The following is a 23,066-nucleotide window of genomic DNA, read 5'->3' as shown; positions in this document are numbered from 1 at the left end:
ACTCTCATTCATATTTCCTTCATTTATAATACCTGGGTAGTACTAGAGTTTGTGTTCTCTATAGATAGATCTACAGAGACAAAACATGCAACTACATCTATCACCTGTTATTAATAATCCTTAAGTGTACTTCTCAAGAGATATAGACTCATCCTGAAAACACAGACTTCTTGAATCCAGGAATAATGCAATGATTATAACATGAAAACACAGGCAAAACTTTTTGAGTCACCATCTCCCATTTGATCAGGGTCACTAACCATCCTGTGATTAATGGCATATGAGAAGTTGATTTATCTTATTTTATGACTTAGTTGTTATTGTTATCTGTATATTCTAAAAAACAAATAATAAGAAAGTCGAGTAACACCTTCAAAATAGTATAATACACATGAATGTGTAAATCTTCTATTAATGAACTCTCAAAATCCTTTTAGAATTTACCTACAGTAGGAAGACCTGAAATTTTTCAAATACTTCAAAAAAACTCAAAGATGAATTATATAATATTTTCAAAATAGAATTAAATTTTAATTCATTTAGAATTATTATATAACATTTCACAAGTATGACATATGATATTTAATTTCCCTTTTTTTCAACAAGTTTTGTTCTAATGTTAGAGTAGGTAATTTCCTATTAACTTTTAACTATTTCATAGATGTTCATTGAAAATCTCAGAGTAGACTCATTTATTATCTCCTACAGTCTGAAGTTCTATAGTTACTTAAGAAATGGGATGTTGGAGAAATTCTTACATTTTACATAGCAAGTCTTCAGTTGGAATTTAATATATTCAGCACATATTTCAAGCACAAAGCACTCTAAATGGAGATCTAAAATTATAATAAAAGATAGTTTTATTCTTTTTGTCACTTTTCTGCTATATAAAATTGAAGAGTACTTATGCACATTTCCCTGACTGACATCTTGTGAGTATGAATAAAGCAGTCTCTGAAAGGTATATGTGAAGATAAAAAAAATTCCTACTTCAAATTATAAGAAACTTATAGTTAATACAAAGAAAGAAAACAGTTCATTGAAAAATGTAGATAACAATGCTTCAAATAATTCATGATACCTTTGACCAGAGATGTTTGCTTTTTGTTTAACAATTGCATTTTAAAAGATTTTAATATTTGCATCATAAGAGGAACTAGAATTTATCTCATTTCTACTTTAAAATATTTATAAATAAGAAAGTTGATTTCTTTAAAAAAAATGAGTGATTTTCCACACAGAATAGGCAAGTGAACAAAATAAGAATTCAACATCTCTAATTTCAAAATACTGATGTCTTTTCCTTTGACACTTGAAACCCTCTGAAGAAGTAGTAAAGGATATGTAAAGTAAGAAAAATAATGAATAAGGGATATAAACTGATGTGTTTGAATTTATGAAATCAAGAAATGGTTATTTTGGGGACTCTAGGATATTTCAGAATGACCTATAAAAATAATATAGTATGGATTGATATTGGTTTCTATCAGTACAAATACAAGAAACTTCAGGAATAAGTTGCAATATTATTTCAGAAATTAAACATCTAATTTAGTATCATATGATTTACATTGATGACAATCAATTCAACATTCTTTTGAGATGTGAGACAATGACTAGATGTGAGCCAGATGTGACATCTTAAAGGCACAAGCCATTGAAAAGTGTACCTTTGCTAAAAATGTCAGCAGTTGTGGTGAAGGGGTATTTTAAATCTAGACATAAGAATTGCATTCAGAAATATTATGAAGCAACTTCTGTCACAGTAAATTTCAATCAAAGCAGGGAGAATATTTGGAATATTAGCATGATGATCATGGATGCTGTGAAAAGCAAATAATTAAAAATGATAAAAATAATTTAAGACCAAGGATGAAAGATGGAAACATGTAAATACAGATCTCACAATTTACATAGTAAATCACACCATGGGAAAAATAGTGGATTGTGCCTTTCTGGTGGGAAATATAACAGAGACCAAAACTCAAGCTCAGCACCTTGCAGAAGCTTTGATAGGGCTGAACTACAGAAACAAGGATGTAAATTGGTGGTGTTGAAATTTTTATTTTCACAAAGTTAATTCCACAAATATTTCAAAGTGTCACAGGTATCTAACTATATTTCCACAAAGCATCTCAAGGTATTTGTAAAAGTCAACAACTATACAATAGACAATTGTAATGTACAATATCACATTATAATAAGGTCAAAACCAATCACACATCTATTTATGAATGATGTTTCAAAAAATGAAAAACAAGATTCCAAGATCCAAAATGTCTACAAGTATTTGAAAATATGCCTGTTGATAAATGATGATGATGATAGTGTTCCTTGAAAATTATGTATATGATATTAACAAAGGCTGGTGTAATTATACACACAAAATTCAGTGGCAAGATTTCAGCTTTTCCGGCTTCCCATGAAAAGTATCTAAGAGTATTTATGGCTAAATCACTTTTTCCACATACACACAGACAAGTTTTGTGCACACCCACAAACACATTATTTGCCTCCATAATTCCTAACATGGTTTCACAAAATACATTAAGCAAATTTTTTATGTTGGGTTTCCTGGTGTGTTCCTTGTGAAGTAGGTGCCTTCCCACTTTCCTTCTTTCAATGACACAGTAGAAAAAGAAGCTTTTAAAAAATTCATTAATTCAATCTGGTTAAAGTTCATCTTTGCCAATACTTACTAAGTCATGGGCTCATAAAAGTTCATGCTCCCAGTTAAGTTTCTTTGACATTTACTTCAAGGAAGGCATAAATATCAGTCTTCTTTTTTCTAAAATGTAAATTCTGCCTATTCTAATTTAGTGATAAGTTACATCTTATAACAACTGTACTTGAGACTGAGGTAGAATAGATAATTTAGCAACCATGCTGTACTTTTCCATAGCAGAGTAGAAAAATCACAAAGTAATGTCATTTACAGTTTATAGTTTTGCTACTGTCAGATTGCAGTATTTATCTGGATTGTCACTGAAGCCTCAAACCCATAAGAATTTCCTGCCTAAGTTAAATAATATCCAACAAAACTGTGCTTTCATACTAATTTCAAATGCAAGGCTTTCAAGAGAATGAGAAAAAGATCTTTGAATTACATCAGCCTATGTTTTTTTACTCTTCCTTGATTTAAAAATTTCTGGTATCCATTCCACCATTTCTTACCTGTGTACATGTGTGCACACTCATTCACAGATTTTTTTATTCAACAAAAGTAATTTAAATTTAGAGAATATAAGTAACCAATTTAAGTGACACTATGAAACTCTATAATTCTTAAAAATGTATTTTAAAAATCTTTTCTTGACAAATTTTGACAACAAATGAGGGCTCAATAAAATAGTGCAAGGCTGTAAACTCATTAAACTATAAAGGAATTACCCAGATAACTTCACTGTTTACAAGGTGGCTTAATATTATGTAGGAGTCTCTCTACACCTAGGAAGAGAGTTCTTAGGTCTAATTTTCCAGTCTATAGTATTATTGTTATAACCCAGATATTATTTAAAATCTGCATTTATAAATAATTAAGATAATACCATTTAGACACTGATTCCAAAAATGTACATATTTTTGCTTCAGTGGTATCAAAATAGGAATATCACTTCAAATATCTGAAATAATTCAAGATTAATAGAATTATGTAAACCATTTTAAGTTATAAGTGGTTTTGTACGTCAATGCCACATGTATCCACAATGAGTATGACAGTAGAAGATCCCAGTTACGTTATGGTCATTCCATGTTTCTGGGAGACAGAAAAGGTGATTTAACTCTAACAGAAGTAGCATTGTACTTCCATATGTGACATGGATGTTACTGAATGGAACAACAAAAACAGTGACATGTTAAATGTAGAACAGATGCTATCATCTTACAACTTCCTATTTCAAATCAGAATCTCAGTAAAAGTCGCAGAAGAGAAATATGAATGCTTGACATAGGGATGGGATGTGCTATATGTATGATTTTTAGTTAAAATAATCCATTGAGATATCACGTTTTAGGATTCACCTTTGGAAACCAGTTTCATCTAATTTTTCACCATTAAGGTGTAACTGGTGCACTAACTATCAAAATGTACACAAATGGAGAAAGAAAAGGAATGCTGACAGTAATACATAGAGGTGGACATCACGTGGGAGTGAAAGCGGGAGGGAACACTAACCATATTAGGCTTGGATGGGCAACAGCGCACAGGGAAGAAGCCCTCCCACAGCCACATTCGCAGCAACTGAAAAGCAAACAAGAGAGCCCAAGATAAGGAAGAGATCCCACTCCCTTAAATATAGCATAAAGACACTGTGGATTTACTCAGGTGTCTGTTTTGCTCATGAAAAGCAAAAGTCTCTAAATGTATACAGTAAGTATTTCCACCATGGCTTTCAACTTAAGAAGCATTTTATGGTTTTAAGAAATACAGAGTCATATTAGTTATTTTTATCTTACTTAAAATGATTATTCAATAGGGAATATAGTGAGCCAATATATTTAATCAATTGTATGCAACTAATATATAGATATATAAATAAAGATGTTAGCCCATTTAAACATCTCTTTCCTTAAGAATTTCCTCAAAATTTACATTTGGAAGTCATTCTAAATAACTTTTGAAAGACAAGTTTTGCACATAGCATGCAAATTTCTAGTAATAGGTCTTATTCATTTGACCCACTGATTTCTTATTGCCACTGGTATTACTTATCACAGCCTATTGGAAATTTTATGCTTATGTGACTTCTTCAATCATTTATAGAAGGCTGCACATTTAAATTTACATTTGCAGATAGATATATATGAAGGTACATATTTATATATATATATTTATTTGCAGAGCAATAGCTATATTACAAAAAGCAAATTATGTATAATCCATGCACTTTTCTGGATATCGTAAACTGCAAGATTCTTTTTACTTTTCCCTATATTCATGATAAAAACTCCAATAAATACAGAGTTCTCTAATAAAATGAACTTTATTGATAGAAACCATGAAAACTGATGGCAGAAGTTATTTAATGCTTCAATGCATTCACTTTCATTTATTTTTATGAATAGTATTTAAACTGATTTCAAGAAAACTGTAATGTAAGCTCAGTAATGGTATCATATACCAACAGGTCTAGGTTTTTGATAAAAATCTATTTTTAACTTTACTTGAAGTATATCTATTTTATATCAAAGAGGAGAGGAAAGTAAACTATAAATATCCCATGAATTTGCAAATGTTAATAAAGACAGACCAGTAATTCCAAATCAAATTCCCATGGATCATTTTCAAAGGAAAAGAAGTCAATGTTTCATACCTTTTTTCCCCAGCATTTGAGATATTCTAATTTTAAGTATGACTACATATCTGAGGATTTCGTTGTCACTAAAATGGAATCCTCATAAACAATAGGGATACTGACATTATTTTCAATTTTAATACTTATGATAATTTATTTTAAAGATTATGTCAAATAATAATTTGCATTGCAGATACATTGAAAACTAGAGTCATACCATATTAAAATATTAAGATACTATAAGAATAGGTAAAACTTCTATAAAGTATATGGCAAATCATAATTTTTTTAATATTTACATTTATTTCATTGTATTAAATGATTACTAAATTGTATTTAAGTTAACTTTCTATTACTTCTGCCTTGTCTCAGTACTCAGATTAGAAGCAGCCAAGCTATGGCCCATGGGCCCAATCCAGGTCACCACGTGTTTTGGTAAATACAGTTTTACTAAGAGATAACCAAGCTCATTAGATGTTGGTTATGGATTCTTCGGTGCTACTAAAACAGAGTAGAATAGTTGTGACAAAAGCACGTGGCCTGCAAAGTTAAAACATTTACCATTTGGTCTTTTTAAAAAACTTGACTTATTGCTTAGTGTATTAGTTTCTTGGAATGAAGATGATTCCTTGATCTTTTTGGTTTTCTTCATAGTTGAAACATAATGAATAAACATGTTTTACCATAATTGTCAATGACAACACAGTGACCTCAATTTACTCATATCTACTCATATAAAGAAGATTGCACATATGTGTTAATTATAATACCTGAATTCCAACTCATTAAATAATTATTAATTATTGACAAGTGTATTGATTGATTGATTTTTAGTAAAAAAAAAAGATGTCATTTCCTCATAAAGAACAAACTTCCCTCTGCTTGAGAATTTACAGTTCATAAACTCATACAGATTTGTGCTTAGAAAAACAACTGGCATTGTGATTGGCCATTATCTAATAGGATTGATTTCATATTGTTCACTATTCCAACACTCAAGAAACACTTCAATTATTCTAAAAATAATAAGAGCATTCTACTAAATTATCTTAACTTGAAAAATTAAGTATTTTGTCTTCAAATTAGTATATACACACATCACACACATTCATTGCCGTGCAATTCACTATAACAACAAATTCACAAATTTTAGTCCTGAAAAATCGAAATCATCTTACCTATAAATAGAATTCTACTTTATTGTTTTGATAAAATTTAATCAAAAAACTTAAAGCCATGCAAAATCACTTTTATTTTATGAAATACTGATTTAGATTTTCCAATGATGCTTTATTTGGATTGCTTTAGGTTGCTTTAGATAAATTACCTGGAGTAACTTAAGAAACTAGAATGTAACTAGACTATGTCTAGATTGAAAACTATAAAATAGTGATAAAATGGATCTTATAGGTTTTGTGAAAACAGAATGAGAAAATACTTATATTTTACTTTGATCAGGTTCTAACTTATCATATATTTTGGGATAAAAGCAAGAATTATTACTATTAATAATATAATCAATACAACAGAATAGATTCTCATTATCTCAGAGGAATTGATTTTTTGCATGATCCATAAGATATTACCATGCTGAATATTCCCATTTATAACTAAAGAATTACATATAGATCAATTGATATAAATACAAAATGACCAGAGTATCTTAAAAGTACATCATTTCTTCAAAATACATTTTCTAAGGATTCAGTGATCAAAGCATTAATATTTTATTAAGAAAATTAAATCTGAAATTCCTTTTCTGTGAAAATCTGAAGTGGGATAATAAGTGCCCAGATAAACATTCTGAGATAAATTTTGAGGATGCTGGTCCTGTAATACCTCAGCACCAGATGGTATAAAAATTTGCTTTCCTTTATCAATAAGTAGGTACGCACTGGTTGAAAATGCTTACAAGCCTCAGAGATAACAGAAATAGAAACCAAATGTGCTAGAAATAGCAGCCAATCTAATTTCTGTGAGCTATGGTTCAACACAGGTACATCTGCATTCCCATTAGTTTTTAACACCTGGAACTCTGTAAGTAACTGCATGCAGCTATAACAAGATCATTATTATCCAAGTTTAAATAGTTTAACTCTTTCAAGATTATCTTTAAAAAGATTCGTCTTTGTTTTAACAAGATACTTCGATTTATCCTTCAGAAGATTAAAATATGGTAGCAGAAGTTTTCCAGACCCAGGGAGATTCAAATGAAATTGTTTGGTCAAACCTTGATCAATATATGTATGAAGTGTGCTAATGTAAGCAAGATAACCTCCCTCCCGTGGAAGCAAGGTGATTATACCTCTAGGGAAGCGATTCTCAAACCTAATACATCAGAGAAGCAAGACTGCAAGCTGTGGATAAATGATGATTTAAATTCTTAAACAAGCAATCACACATGGATAAGTAAAGCAGTAAGATGCTACTAGATAAATGAGAGAAAGACAGCAAGAGTAAATTCACAAAAGTATTTTAGTTAGGCAGAATACATTTTCACTTCACTTGTTAAAAAAGAAGAAAAAGAAAACTAAGACTATCATTCACCCATTTTAAAATAAGCAATAATAAATGATAGTATTCAGTGTTGAAGAAAACGGTGTAGCTAGTGCCACACTTAACATACCACACTTAACAGACACTGAAACATACCACCAACCTGTTAGAAAATCATACAGAGAGTCCTCAACCAAACCGTAGTTCCATTCTCAATTTTTTAACTGTAAGGTGGTTCAAAAGCAATACATGCTCTATAGAAATTATATTTTGAAGTCTGATTTTTTTCCCCTGGGTTGTGGTATACTATATGATACTCTCTACCAATGCTGGGCAAGAGCACAAGCCAGTTTCCAGTCAGCTCAGTAACCCTGAGGGTAAACAACCAGTAATCTGTGTTCTGTGTTGCTAAGTTACCTACAATGATGCTCAGTAGGTTAGCTGTGTTAAATGTATTTTGAACTTATGATATTTTCTGCTTATAATAGGCTTGTAGAGAAGTCACCTCAATGCACGTGGAGGAACATCTGTACTTTAAAATCTATCAAATAGTAATAAAAATGTTCTCAAACTTAGATATTATTGTGTTGCAAAATAAAGACCATAGTGTTTGTAGTCAAACTCAGTGCAGTTCTGTAAATATCCATTTATAAATGTATACCTTTGAGTAAACTAATTATTGAACAAAGTAAGATAATACTATAAACTGTACCAGATAGGGTTGTTTTGAATAATGACTTAATAATACATGTAAATCTCTCTGTTCTGTCCAGGGTTCACAGTAGCACTGTATAAGTTTTTTACTGATATTATTATAATAATAATACCCCAATAGAATGGGTAAAAATTATTATTATAATTATTAAAATTAAAATTATTATAATAATACCCCAAAAGAATGGGTAAAAATTATACACATGAGACTGGATACAGATTCTAAAGGAACTGAATGATCAACAAAATATTTTTTCAATAAAATATATTGATGGAGTTTATGAATCAATGAAAAGAAAAATTGTATAATATCAATTTTCAGTTAGGTAAAAATCAGGTGAAGAAAGTAAAATGATGTCATAAAAATGTATCCAACCTCTGTAAGCTATTTTTGTAGGAGCACTACCTTAATTATCTTTATGTCAAGATTTTCAATTTTTAATTTTCTCTGATTTCAATTTTTAGGGTTATTTTACTTCATAATTTGAGGAAAGTGGAACAAAGAACTTAAAATATTCCAATTATGATGCTTGCTGCAATGTTTCTTTTCATGCCCTAATGATTTTAAAATGAAAAAAAAATTTAAATGTGTAAATAATATTTACAACAAAACGAATATGAATTAATTTATACATTTCTTAAAATGTCTTATGATGCAATGCTGCAATGTATTGAATGTCTAACCCCCACTCCCTTCATATGTTGATGTCCTTTCATATGTTGATATTACTTCAAGGTAATATTAGGAGATGTAAACTTTAGGATATGATTAAAGTATGAGGCTAGAGTTCTCTTAAATGAGACCAGGGCTTAAAAAACAGCATGAAGAGACCTCCCTTTCTTCTTATTCCTTGGGAGAATATAGCAAGAAGGCAGCCATCAGCAAACTTGAAAGAGTCCCCACTATGAACCAAATAGGCCAAATAGGCTTTATATGAGATTTCCCAGCCTCCAGAACTGTGAAAAAATAAATTTCTGTTGGTTATAAGCTATCCAGTTATAGCAACCTGAATGAACTAACACATTTTTAATAATTGCATTAATTCCTGGACTCTCAGTTTTAAGATTTAGAGTTGGTTTCCTAATGAAGCCAGGGCAAATCTCCAGAGATAGTTTGTAAAAACTGAGATATTATTAAAAGGCACAATGATAACATGTGGCCACAAACTCAACTGAAAGTCTCTTCCCTTTCCTTTCCCCCTTTTTTTTTTTTTAATTTTTAGAGCGTGTTTTCAAGTACCTCAAGATAATGTAATGTCAGGTCTACAACATAAACTAGGATTTATTCCTAAAATCCAATTATATCCATTTATATGCGCAATATCTAAGCCCCAGTCTAGGCAAACTGTGATAGTAAATAGCAGTTTTACCTTCTTTTTCAGTTGTCCACCTTCATCTTACTATATAGCATATTACTTCTCACCAATGATTAGCAGAATCTCCACATTACCTTCAAGAACCTTCTACCAAAAACTGTCCTCTCTTAGCACCAGTCCTCTTACATGGGGTTTAAGAGGTTAATGGATCCCTTAGTTCTACCTTATCAAGTTGCAAGTCTGGCAGTCATATGTGTTGCTTTCTCCTTGTGTTTCTTATTTCAATTCTGACATGATTCATGATAGAGCTGAGAATTCTGGGGTTCAGAGAGAGGAAACAGCTTTCCTAGCACACATATGAGAACAAGTTATCTAAGTAAAATGTGAGCAGTAATCACTGCCTTATACAGTACTGGAAACATGTTCGTTTTCTCCTTTCTTACTCTAAGCTCATTTCAACTCATCTTTTCCCTTATCCTTGCCTCCTCCTGACCTCTCCCTGAAAATGTAACAAGTTTTCATGTACAACCCTGTTATGAACTTCCTTTCTTCACTCACCGCTCTGTACTGTTTAAAAATTATTTTCCAAATTTGACAATAATCCTAAAAATACATATGACATCAAAACAAGTTATGAAACTTGAAGAAACTTTTTAAAATGATCACTAATAAAAATTTAAAAAGTCCAACCATGCTCTTTTCTCCTACAGATAATAATATAATAAAATTATTGTTCCAGGAAGACATATTCCTGGAACCACCCAAGAGAATAGAACCACCAAATATAGGAAAAAAAAAAAAAAATGAGTTACTGTAGGCCAACAGTTTGTTATTTGACAACTTTTGAAAGTTTTCTGCTTTCAAGATTTGCTCTTTCACTATAAATAAATGTTTCCTTCCTAATTTTGTATAATAATTACAGATTGTTTCTTAAAGAAGCCTGCCAAAATAAATTTCAAGTCTCATTAAAACTGAATCGGTACTTAAAAAAAAAAAATCTGATTATTTTACAATGAATTGCACAGAAGACTCAAATACCTTTAGACCAGTTCAGACTTCAATACAGCAAAACCATATCAATTTTGTTTTAAATCATTAAAAGGGTGCCTTAAAAATACTCAATGAGCAAAAGTATTTATTATTCAAATACATATATAAAACAGAGACTAAATCATGTAAATGATTGAGAAAACTGAAAATTTTATACATGCTTCAAGGGAAAAAAAATTACAAATTTACCTGTTCCATGTGCAAGCATTTCTTTGTCATAAAGGCAAATTTGCAGACATAAAGAAACAATGAATGAATTTTAACTCTGGGATCAGAAACTCTCCTTATTTCTTATTCTAGAATATCAGACTAAATGAAAGCCAAAAACCAAAATCCATTTTAGGTGAGATACATTTAGACCACACTTTCATTGCTTTTTTCCCAAGCAACACTCAAATGATGATTCTTTGCATTTATTTCATTTAATTATTCTAATAAACCAAAGATCTTGATTTCTACAAGGTAAAGACATTGATGCAACTAGCACATGTTACTGAACATGCTAAATAATATTTTCTTAATCAAGATTATATTTCACCTCAGAATTCATCCAATATTAACTGCCTTTTGTAAACTGTTTGATGCAGTAGTAGACACATTTTCATTATTAGCAAATAGGTACTGAGAATATTTGTAATACTTTTAAAGAATAAAGAAATTATGCAACAACAATTTTCTTCACACACATAATATGCTGTTTCCAGACCTGGGTGCAGATTAGAATCAAAAGGAGAGATTTTAAAACCAAACCAAAACAAAACAATATCCAAGCATTACCTTAGAACAATTAAGTCAGAACATCTTGATCATGGAACTAAATCATCATTATTTAATAGATTTTAGTTTATTCTAAATTTTCTACAGACTGGGAACCACTGATTCAATAGATACTCAATGAATACTTGTATTGAATGATGTGTCTCATAATCATCTTGGGGGAATTTACTTAATGAATAAAAAAGGAAAAGATTAAGAATTAGCATATTAATGATCTGCTTAGTAAAAAAAAAATTCTAAAGTACCTGGAGGTGCTTAAAAACAATTTGTTTTCTGGTAAGCACTTTAAATAATTCTTCTGCAATTTGTTTTCAAGGTTAATTTACATTATCTACAAATGAAGACAGGTTTTTCTAAGTAACTGCAATCTAAACAATTTTCTCCTAATATTTATCTTTACAGGTTTCTTTTAATTGTAGGCTTAGTGTTTCTCAAGACATTTTTTTTTTACTTCAGTATTTCGATATTAGCTACTCGGATATTCTAGGAGTCATAATAACTCACAAAATAAGAAAAAAAGTGCAAAATTTATATATTCAGCATAATCATCTTAGCTTTCTTAGCTTTTTGACCACCAACTTAACAAAATTAAGTGAAGGCAAACAATTTTCTCCACAGAGTTGTCAGGAAATAATCTTCAAGAAGTGGTAAATATTTTGTATAAAAGATCTTTCTCTTTGATGTACTACAAAGCTAACAAGATATATACATATATATGCATATATATATATATATAAACAATACATGAGTATCATGATGAACCTATTTGTGCTAAGATATTTCAGTTTTTAATTTTTAAAATTTATTTTATATTATATATGTGATATATATGATTATATATTATTACACTTAATAATATATTTTATTACACATAAACCAGGTCCTAATCCAAACTCATGGTCTCATTCATGGTAGGAAGCACCCTACCACTAATCTACATTTCTAGACCTATCAGGGCCAATTCTAATCAGAAAATTCAAATAAGATGTATTTTCTTCTTTGATTTCCCTATAAATATCTTCTAGAATTCCTGGACATGATATAAATGGTTACTCAACAATAGGTTGAAAAGAGATACATCTTCTCCTAAGAATCTTTACCACTGACTCTTGAAAAACAAAATCACCACCCCTAATACCACTACCACTTCCACAATAACCAAAGCAAATTTTTAAAAATGAATATATTTAAAAATATCTTACTTTTTTTTATCTTAGGCAGAAGTAGTATAGAGAAAAAATCTATAGTGAGGAAATTACTGACGACTGGAGAGCTCCCTCTGAAGTTATGACAAATGGATCTTATGAGTTCACAGTAGAGTACCTACACTATTTTAGAATGCTCATTTATACTCTGTAAATGTCTGCCAGTTAACTTCTTTAGTTTTTAAAAATCAGTTTGTATATGAGAAAGCATGCCAATAATGAAGCAGGAAAGAATGGGTGATGAGGTCGGGGAGTGTGACAGGAGATACTGTGGAAGGTCTTGCAGGCTGGGCTAAGAATTTAGAAAACCACATATGCCACATGATCCCTGTCTCATGCCTTCTCATCATATCCTCTCAACCAACTCTTAAACTTTATCTTCATCCTCAAGGTACAGCTCATATTTACCTTTTCTATCACAATACCTTTGAACTCATTCAGGTAGAATCATATCTCATATTCTTAACCTATTTTTTAATTTGGTCCAAATACCCACAGTATGTAGCAAGTAGATCAGGAAGCCCAACCTATGCTGCAATAAGACCAAATGGTGGAGACTTAATCAAAAACTGCCAGTTTTCCTTACTTTATTGTCTCTCACTTCCAAACTGAGGACTAACCAAAAGAAGCCAAATCACTCAGGAAGTCCTGTTTCTAGTTAGTCCACTTTCACTTTTACCAATCTAAAAACCTCAGTCAATGCATACCTGAAGCCTTCCCTTTTCTTCTACTACAGAGCTTTTCCACTATTACTGCTGCTCTGAGTGTCTGCCAAATATAAATGATGTTGGCTGAGATTCTTCTACAGCAAGCTCTGAAAAAGTAGTTTCTGTTTCTTTTCATTTGGATAGTTGCAGTTTATTTCTACAGAAGAGATAATCTTTACTAGCTCAGTAAAGGAAAAATGCATCATTCAACTTTACAGCCAACCATCTTAGCTTTTTTCTTGTCCAATAATAGTACTGAAAAGAGCATACTGATTCAGGTGGTTTGTTCTGTTTTCTCAACGGGTTAATGCCTACAATGAGCAAACACCTAGTTGGTGCCTAGGGGCCTAAAATTACTGTAAGCTTCTTCCATGAAACTTTTTCTCTTCCAAGCATATTATAGCTGAATGTAGTCTATCTCTCATACCTCTTGATGGAAAGCATGTGACTATCATAATGAACTGTTTGAGCTCGGCTATCTTAGTGTTTCATTTTATTTTAAGAAAAATAAAGAGAAAACGTGAAGGCAAAGCTGCAAAAAATGTGATGCTTTCTTTTCCTATCTTAAAAAAAAGAGACTATCTATAAACACAGAAATGGCAAAATGTCTTTTAAAAACTCATTTATCAATTAAAGGTATGAGTGGATCCTAAAAAAAAAAAAAAAAGAAAAAGAAAATATGTCCAAGAAATAAGTCGACCATGTAATTTCTAATTTTTTCACTTCCTTCATTATGATGATGCAATATTTTCCTATTTTTGAATCATGTCTATCAGCAGCAAACTTAAGGTGGAGAAACCACATGGACTAAAGTTTTAATTTAACTATTTAATTCCCAAATAATAAAAATAATTGTGGATATACACTAAAATGACCAAAACAAAGAATGTATGTATGCATTTTTGATAAACATAAAAGAATTGATTATATTATAAGAATGATTTAAAAGAAAGCTAAATGTTACAGTTTCATACCAATCTATTAAATTTCATGTAAGAACATTTTGGTTATTAGTACTGGTTAGGAATGTTAAAATAACAAATTTTGATAACTTCCATAGATGTTTAAAATGAAACATTAGGGTGGTATGAAATTTAAACAGTTTTAGTACATTATTAATATATATAACCTAACAGTGATTAATTATGAATTCAATTGCTTTATACATGTAATTGCGCATAAATGATGTGTGTATATGTAGTCACAAAAATGTACCTATATAAAATATTTGTAGTTTTAACTATAAAATTCCCAATAGGAATTCACCTGATAAGGTATTAAAAATTTTTTAACATAATATTTAAGCTTGTATGAAACTGGAACAAATCAGACAGATTAGTAATGTAACTTTGATAGCGCAGAGCCCATATACATAGATCAATATCTCTATACACACTTCTTTAGTTTATGCTATAGGTGAGACCCACTAAGAGTTCAGTGGACAGTGATAAACAGTGTTGGGTAATGACATAAGTCTGTGCAAAATATCAGTGTAAACCCTCAACCATATAAAATTAACATTTTTATATCTCATGCAAAAGAAACATTACTAAAAAGAAAACTGGACTCTTCTAATAGTATAAATTTAGTGTAAGAAGTGCTAAGATCCCATCAACCTGATTGTGTAAAGATCAATATATGCAATAGACAAAACAGGTAATAACATAACTAATGACAATACTTTTTGCTTATATATTAATGAACTTATTGAATTTCAAAAATACAAAGACAAGCAATTAAAATACAGACCCATTTTTTACCTACTAAATTAGTGAAGACTGACTGGGTTGTGAACTACCCCTTAATGTCATGCCCTTTGAAAGTTAATTGATATAATGACTTTGAAAGGTCATTTGTCAGTATATGTCAACAATTTAAAAAAAAAAAAAATATATATATATATATACACTGACCCTTTCTTTGAATTGTATAAATCTGTTCTAAAGATATTAAAAACAGAAGTAATAAAATGGAAATGAACCTTCCAAAACAACAACAAAAAAATGTGAGTATATATGAGAAAGGTTAGTCATTAGAGTACAAAGGAGGCATTAATTTTTTTCCTTTTAAAACACTTTCAATTACTCAGTAATTTTTTCACAATGTTGTTAAAAAAAGAAAACAAAACTATAAATTATTAACTGAAGTTCATATACTAATATCTTAAATATTTGTGAGAAAATATGTTGATTGCTTCTGGTGCTATATGTATGATTGATTTTCTTTCTAAATTTTGTCTTCTCTGTTTTTTATGATTTTTAATCAGAAATTATCTAAAATAAAATAAGAACCAGAAAGAAATTAGGCAATCAGCTTAATCTTGCCAACTTTGTAAAATGCAATGTTAAAAACAGATTGAAAGTTATAGGAAACAAAAATTTAGAGGAAATGGGAGCAACAAGATGATTTCATAATTTCAGAAAATCAGGAGATTCATTTAAGAAGGTAGTCATTCAAAGATACATTTTAACTCAGAGGAAGCAATGATGATGCAGTCTGATACTATATTGGAGGTCTTAGGAGATACAATACAATGGGTGGGTGGCCAGAAGCAGAACTGATAGTGAATTTCCCTTCAGGATATATGGCTTACTGAGATCATCCCCTGATAGTGTTTTAAGCTTGGAGATACTGGAGCAGGATCCAATCACCCTGGCTTTGGCAACTGATTAGAACAAATGATCTAAACCTCACGGGGTCCCACTAGAAATTTCATTAAAAAGAAAGAACTCCTTTCCATATCAATTATTTTGATGAAGATTAAGGTACAAGACTTGGGCAGAAATAAATTGGGAGGTAAAATAGAATTCTACTTAGCATCAACATCAGCATGTCTCTATTGAGACTAGAGAGTATTACACAGTAGTACAGGTTTGGGATAATTAATTATAAATTGTTTAGACTCTGGGAATGGTTAGTTCTAACCTGGGCCACTACATTCCAAATTACTAGAGAGAGGTGAATTCTGAAGAAAATTATGTATACATTTGAAACAGGTAGAATAAGACTAAGTCAAGAAAAAAAAAATTAGATATTGCAGTAGTCTTAAGGCAGTCAAAGAAAACCTAAGAAACAAGACTTTTCTGACTCTGGGAAATCCCAACTTGTCAACCTGATAAGATTTTGCATTCCAGAATGGAAACAGGAAGTAGGTAAAACAAACAAACAAATATCAACAACAAAAATTACAATATCCTCCCAACTGTACTTCTTAAATGTCTTGCCTTTCAATTTACACTGACCCAAGAGAAATGAATTTTTTATATGTTTTTTACTTTCTGTAGATTTTGATATTTTAAAATCTTGGAAAGCTTTCTTGGCTGGGAAGAGACTATACTTCCCAGGGCTAGCCAATTCTCAAGAGGTAACAAAAGGCTTAGCCAGGAGCATACTTTTGATACGCAAATTTATCAGTCTGGAGCCACACCTCCTCTGTCTGTGTGGTACACCTCATGAGGCAATATTCCTCCCTCTTAAGCATTCTGGTTTCAGATTCCAGGCAATTAGAGACATCTCCTATGAGCCAAAAGTCTGTCAGAATTATTCAAACTAACCAGTCCTAAACTACTTACCCTGCTTTTGCCTTGACTTTCCTACTGAAACCCCAGTAAAGTTTCGGCCCAAGACTTTACCCTCACTCCTATGTTCTACTTCCTTGTCACAGTCCAGTGTTTCTTGTGGTCCTGCAAGCCATGCTGTGCCTTCTGTTTCAAGGACCTGTCAGCATAAACTAACTTTGTTTTCTTGAGCTTCATTTGTTTCCTCTTCTGATCACATCTGATTGAGCATCACACCAAAGACCCCAGAAAAAAACTCAACCATCACTATTATGGATATGTGGATTCCAATATTAGGTCTTACAAACAGGAAGAAAAGAAAACAGGTCTTTAAGGAAAATAATAGCAGTGAGGGAGACCCTAAATGATAATTAAAACCAACTGACATTGTGATCTGTAATACTTGTGGCTCCAAGAGAATGGAACAATGTATATAGAATATTGAGAGCAAATACATGTTGAAGATCTAATGTGTGAAAGTGTGCTATTTCTTTTGCGAGAGAGTAATATGTCAGGAGAGTAAGAAAGAACAAGTAAAAGACAGTAATGGATTTTGGTTAAGCAAGATCACTGGGATCTATCATGTTTAGTAGCGCTGTAACTATCACAGCCATCAGTTGCATCTGATGCATGGCATAATGAAGAATTCAGCTATTGGAAACTGAGTTTCTAATCTATTAGAAACATTTATTTGCTTCTTGGTTCATGTAAGTCCTTATAAGGAACAGATTTTGAACACTTGTGGCTTTTAGCTGGTGTTCAAAATCATTTGGAACACTTCACTCCACTTCTCAGTAATGAGTATAAAAGACATGGCTCAGGAAATCAACTGCTCTCTTTTGTCGAATAGATGTACTACCTTTTGGCATAGGGCAGTAATATTGATTTTCACTGTGGAGCTGGGTATCAGGTTCCTGTGAGAGCCTGTGAAATTGTGGCCTCCAAGAGATGTAATGAAATTCCCAGAAAACTGGCAGGTCTTTCGCCAGAGCCCAGCATCTTCTGGCATGCTGGCCTGCTCTCTATTTCAGATGGGAATCACATTCTTTTAGAAAAGGAGTTTTGGGCAAATGGAGCTTTAGACAAAAAGTGTATTTTGTTCTTGTGGTTTAGGCTTTTGACTTGCCCTTTGTTTTACACTAGTTGAAAACTATGAGTCTCTAGATTTTTGTTTCTAAAGTAATTTGCATCTTTGCAAATCAATGATATTGATTGTCTATAGTCTCCTGTACCATAAATATTTTCCTGTGAAATATTGGTCTCAATATAATTCCTGAGAGTTATAGTGATGATACATGTTTGATCTGTGAGAAATTGCAGGTGGGATATTCAACAGTGTTGAGAAATTGAGCCAGTAACCCTCTTAGGTTCTGTTTCCTAGGACAGTTTGCTTCCCACAGTGGGCAATTAGTTGTTGCTATGCTCCTAACCTTCCTGGCATTACTTTGCCCTGATCCCCATTTGTCAGTCATTAATAAATTATGATCTGCTCTCTAATTATTTTTGATTCAGAGCCTTTGAAGAAAAAAGCATGTAATCATGAGAAAATAGATGGGATAACAACTCTCAGATTTAAATCAATACACACGTCTGGATTTATTACAGTTTTATAAAGTCACATCTATTGCTAATTCATAAACCACTGAGATTTACTTTTAATGAGCTCTTTTCTAAACCCTGTGATTAGCTGTGTGATTACAAATATTTGTTTATCATTATTTTAAAATAAAATAGTACTGTAAAATCTTTTCATACAATACATTTTTCTTACTAAAACTTACCAAGTTCTGAAACTACATAATTCAATGCTAAGTTAGTGAGTTTCAACACATCAGTGTATTTATGATACTCCTCAGTTGTAGAGAATCAGTAGAAAAATACAAATAGTTTTGCCTACATTGTTATTTATAAAAGCCACCGATGCTTGGTAACACCACGTGAAACATGTTGGCTTAGAATGTCTACCTTTTAAATAAAGAACATCATAAACTAAGGAAGATTTCTTAACTCCTATACTTTATTAAAATCACATTTATTTTGTGATGATATGAAGTTTTACTATTCAGGAAGAATACATATTTTGGGATGGGAGACTCTAGTATGCTTATGTTAGAGTCCCTAAATTTTTCAATTTGTCATAATAATCTTAATAGGAAAAAATGAACAAAGCACTTCAAGTAGAAATTGATGCACAGTTCATCTTTAATTCAATAATTTATGAGATATTCATTCAATTAGGTTTTGTGGGAGGACCACAAAAGTTTTTATTCTCTAAGTACTTACTGGTGGACAGAAGAGAGAAGATATTTATGCAAAGCTCTATAATTTGTGGTTGAAAGTGTTAAAATTCTATGAGGAATACTGATATATTGTTCTAAGACTTTAGTGGAAGGAGAAAATGCTTTGACTAAAGGTTCTGAGGAAGGCTTTATGTTAGAAGGAATGGTGGGTATGGGTCTTAACGTGTGGACAAGGTTTAAGTACTGTAAAATGCTAGGAAGCTTGTTCCAATGGCACGGCAGGCACCTAGATCAATCAGTGATTGGCACCTAGATCTATCAGTGACTGTACTTTTAATTTTTTTAATCTCTTGAACTATTCAGTTACTTGATTTATCATTCTTTTTTGTACTGAGCCATTTTGAATTTATCTCCTGCCATTTGCAAAAAATTAAACCTAAGTTAAAAACACAGTAATAATGCTGGAGAGGCAGTGAGAAGCACATTGTTCAGAGGCTGTGCCCAGCTTCACTCCTCCAGATATTTTGCCATTGGACACTTACTGGATCCCACACTCATCATCCCTATGGTTGGGTCGAGTTGTGGGGGCAGTTTTAGGTGTACACAGAAGTGAAATTAACTGGCCTCTATGAAGTCATAAGTGGTTATAGAGTTGGAGACATCTGATGTGTGTGATTAGAATGCAATTTACCATGTATCATTCTCTCTTTTTTATATAAATATTTTAATTTACTGTTGATGGACCTATACTTTTTTATTTACTTATTTATATGTGATGCTGAGAATCAAACCCAGTGCCTCACACATACTAGGCAAGCGCTCTACACTGAGCCACAACCCCTGCCCACCATGTATCATTTTCCCATTAAGTGTGGAGGGAGATTCACCCAGGCCAAATATATTTTCATTTCCTATAGGGTCAAAATACTACTTGACATTAATTTTAAGATATAGGTTATTCATACTATTCACCAGTCTAAAGGTTTCTGAATGTGAATATCATTTTATTTAGCAGTAGAGAATCAGATATTTAACACGGAAAGTTTCAATTCACAAGTTGATTGCAACTCATTGGAAACTTTATAGTAAAGAGCAAAGTGCCTAAAGTCAGAGCTTGATCCAAGTCCCTGACCTCTAATAACTAGATCAAAGTTCTACATACTTTCCCAGGCTGAAAGGGATGGGGACAGAAGCAGAGATACAAGTCCCTACCTTGACACTGTATCTTATATTCTTGTTGAGGAGTCAAGCCCCAAAATAGCAAAAGATATGAAAACAAAAAACAAAAACAATGCTGGTTTGCAGAGGAAGGAATCATAAATAATTGTTTTAGTGAGTGCAACTGAGAGGTTGAGGTTGAGCAGAGGAACAAAATGGGAAGTCATGTGGTTCTCTCTGGCAAAGGAATTAGGCAGCAGGAAGAGCTAAGGCAAGGATCGTAACATAGGACCTTTCTTACAAAAATCAAGGAACAGCAAGAAGATAATTTTGTCTGCTCTAAGTTGAACACAGAAAGAGTACTGAGAAAATCCTTAGAACAGTACCTTGTAATAGGTCCTGCATAAGTGATGTTAGACAATACTTATTATTGTCAACATTATTACCCTGCCACTTGTATTAAAGGGGATTCTCTGAAGTTTTTAGAATAATTCATCCCCTTTAAAAAGTACCTGGCGAAGATAGTATGATGCTTTACTATCAGATAGAGGCAGAGCTCTGGTGCTTGCCTAATTAAGTGGTTACATTCAACACACCTGCATAATTATTTTATTCAGCTTCAAATGAACTTGCAAAATGCTTCTTTGGTCAAGAAATTTTACTCTCAAGCCATTGTTTTTTTCTTTAAAATGCAAACAGTTCAGGGCATGTAATCAGAAGTCAAATATTTCTCAAATCAGTGAAGCAGACCATCATTTTGTTCAAAATTGAAAAAAGTTACCATAAAGGGAATTACTCCAATTTTATTGTAAAATTATTTTCATTAACCCCGTTTAATTGTGTTTTATGAAATTCTTTCAACTTATCAAGCTACTAAAATGAAAATATTTTGAGGAAAGAACATTGCTTTTTTATCTCAGTGCACGTTTTATTTAGGGGTTCATATGTAATAAGTACTTAATAAATCTGGGTAATGAATGATTGTGAAATATGTGTCACTTACATCCTGTTTTAATTCACTGGACTTGAAATAATCTGAATGAACAAAATTTAATATTATTTTCAAGTAATAAAATACAACTTAAATCAAAAACTTATAAAAACATATAAAACTTATAAAATGACTTGATTATGTTTCTGACATGGTCGATGTATTTTAATTCTGATAGGTTAATCTCCAAATACAGTGTCTGTGGCTTCTCAGGAATTTTTGCCTTAGGAAACTGTGAGTGATTTTCTATTGTTGAATGGGACACCATGGGAAATAGGATTTAGCAGTTTAAGTCCAAGTGTAGGATTTGAACATGACCAGGACAAACAAGGGAAAATTGCCCAGAAAATCATCTTTTTTGTAGGCATTAAGCCACCTCTCAGACTAAATTTATCATGTTGGAAACATCATAGCATAAAAATCACTTGAGAGAAGCTTTAAAAACATGTCCGAGGACAAGCAACAAAATAGAATCCTTCCACTTCAGAAACTGTTTACTGGTTTTTTTCTTTTCCAATTTCAGAATTGGAAAAATCTTTAAGTTTTGGCTACTTATACGCGAAAGCATGGGCGAATATAGGTGGGAATACATGTTTGTAATAAATATGTGTGTTTTACCTCTGAGCATATCTGTGGAATTAATGAGAAACAAAGATCAAACTTTGAAATTTTCTTAGCATGTAATGAAATTCACAAACATAGTAAATAAGGGATCAGAAACAAAGTATTAGAAAATGTTTAATCTCAAGAAGTTTATATTGAGTAAGTTTCAAGGAAGAAAGCACTTCCCTACAAATAGAAGGTGTTTTAATTTGTGTTTTCTAAATCCTTTTGAGTTTTATATTAGAATAAGAACCATCTAGTAGTCAATTTTTGGACTGTAAACCTTAAGCTTGATATACGGACACAAGGGGAAAAGAAGTCAATCTAATTGAAGGAAAGAAAAAGAAGGGGGAAGATATAGTAAAATACTTTTTCAGAAATTTAATTAGAAGACTGAGGAGATGACACTCTAGGAAAAACTGGTTGATTAAGCAAATAATATATATTTATATAAGTAATTTTAATGATTTATAAATTGTATATGTATATGTTTATATATTATGTATATAAAATAGTATACGTAAAAGGACAAAAACCCACCAAATTAGAATATAAGAAACTTACAACTGTTCAAGGTCAATATTGATAAAAGAGAAGGAACCAAGAACAATTACAACATGCTGAACATATCAAGAGGTTTAATTTGCAATCATCCTACGGTGATTAGCTATAGTTTGTTGAGGGCATGTCAACTCTTTTGTAATCTCATGAAGAAAAAAATCAAAGATTAATGGAAAAGAAAGTTGTGAAAGGAAATTTTTGAACTCTACAAAAAACATTTTAAGCAACTCTTAAAACTTTAAAGAAGAATCACTGCCATTTTTTAAAATTAGACATTCTTTGTCAAGATTAATACTTGTCTCTGTTATCTTGAACTGCATCAAGGTAGGAAGATTCCCAAAGCACTTGAACACAATTACTTTAAACCTATTTGATTTATTTTTCATCCTTAAGT

General features: G+C 31.5%; 1 protein-coding gene across 7 annotated transcripts in view; it reads right to left on the bottom strand.

The window, feature by feature from the left end:
• The window catches only part of Epha5 (EPH receptor A5), a 345,949-nt gene that overhangs the window by 54,554 nt on the left and 268,329 nt on the right, over positions 1–23,066 (bottom strand). For 4 of the 7 annotated variants that reach the window (XM_047566737.1, XM_047566736.1, XM_047566739.1 and 1 more), the window contains one exon: positions 4,178–4,243. The exons of the other annotated variants lie outside the window; for them this stretch is intronic. In XM_047566737.1, coding sequence (XP_047422693.1) covers positions 4,178–4,243 — 66 coding nt within the window. The remainder of the gene's footprint in view (positions 1–4,177; positions 4,244–23,066) is intronic. 7 annotated transcript variants of the gene reach the window in all.

The sequence above is a fragment of the Sciurus carolinensis genome, chromosome 10, assembly GCF_902686445.1.
Source record: "Sciurus carolinensis chromosome 10, mSciCar1.2, whole genome shotgun sequence".
Taxonomy (NCBI): Eukaryota; Metazoa; Chordata; class Mammalia; order Rodentia; family Sciuridae; genus Sciurus; species Sciurus carolinensis.
Note: the sequence above shows the minus strand (reverse complement) of the source record. Positions and strands in the feature narration are given on the sequence as shown.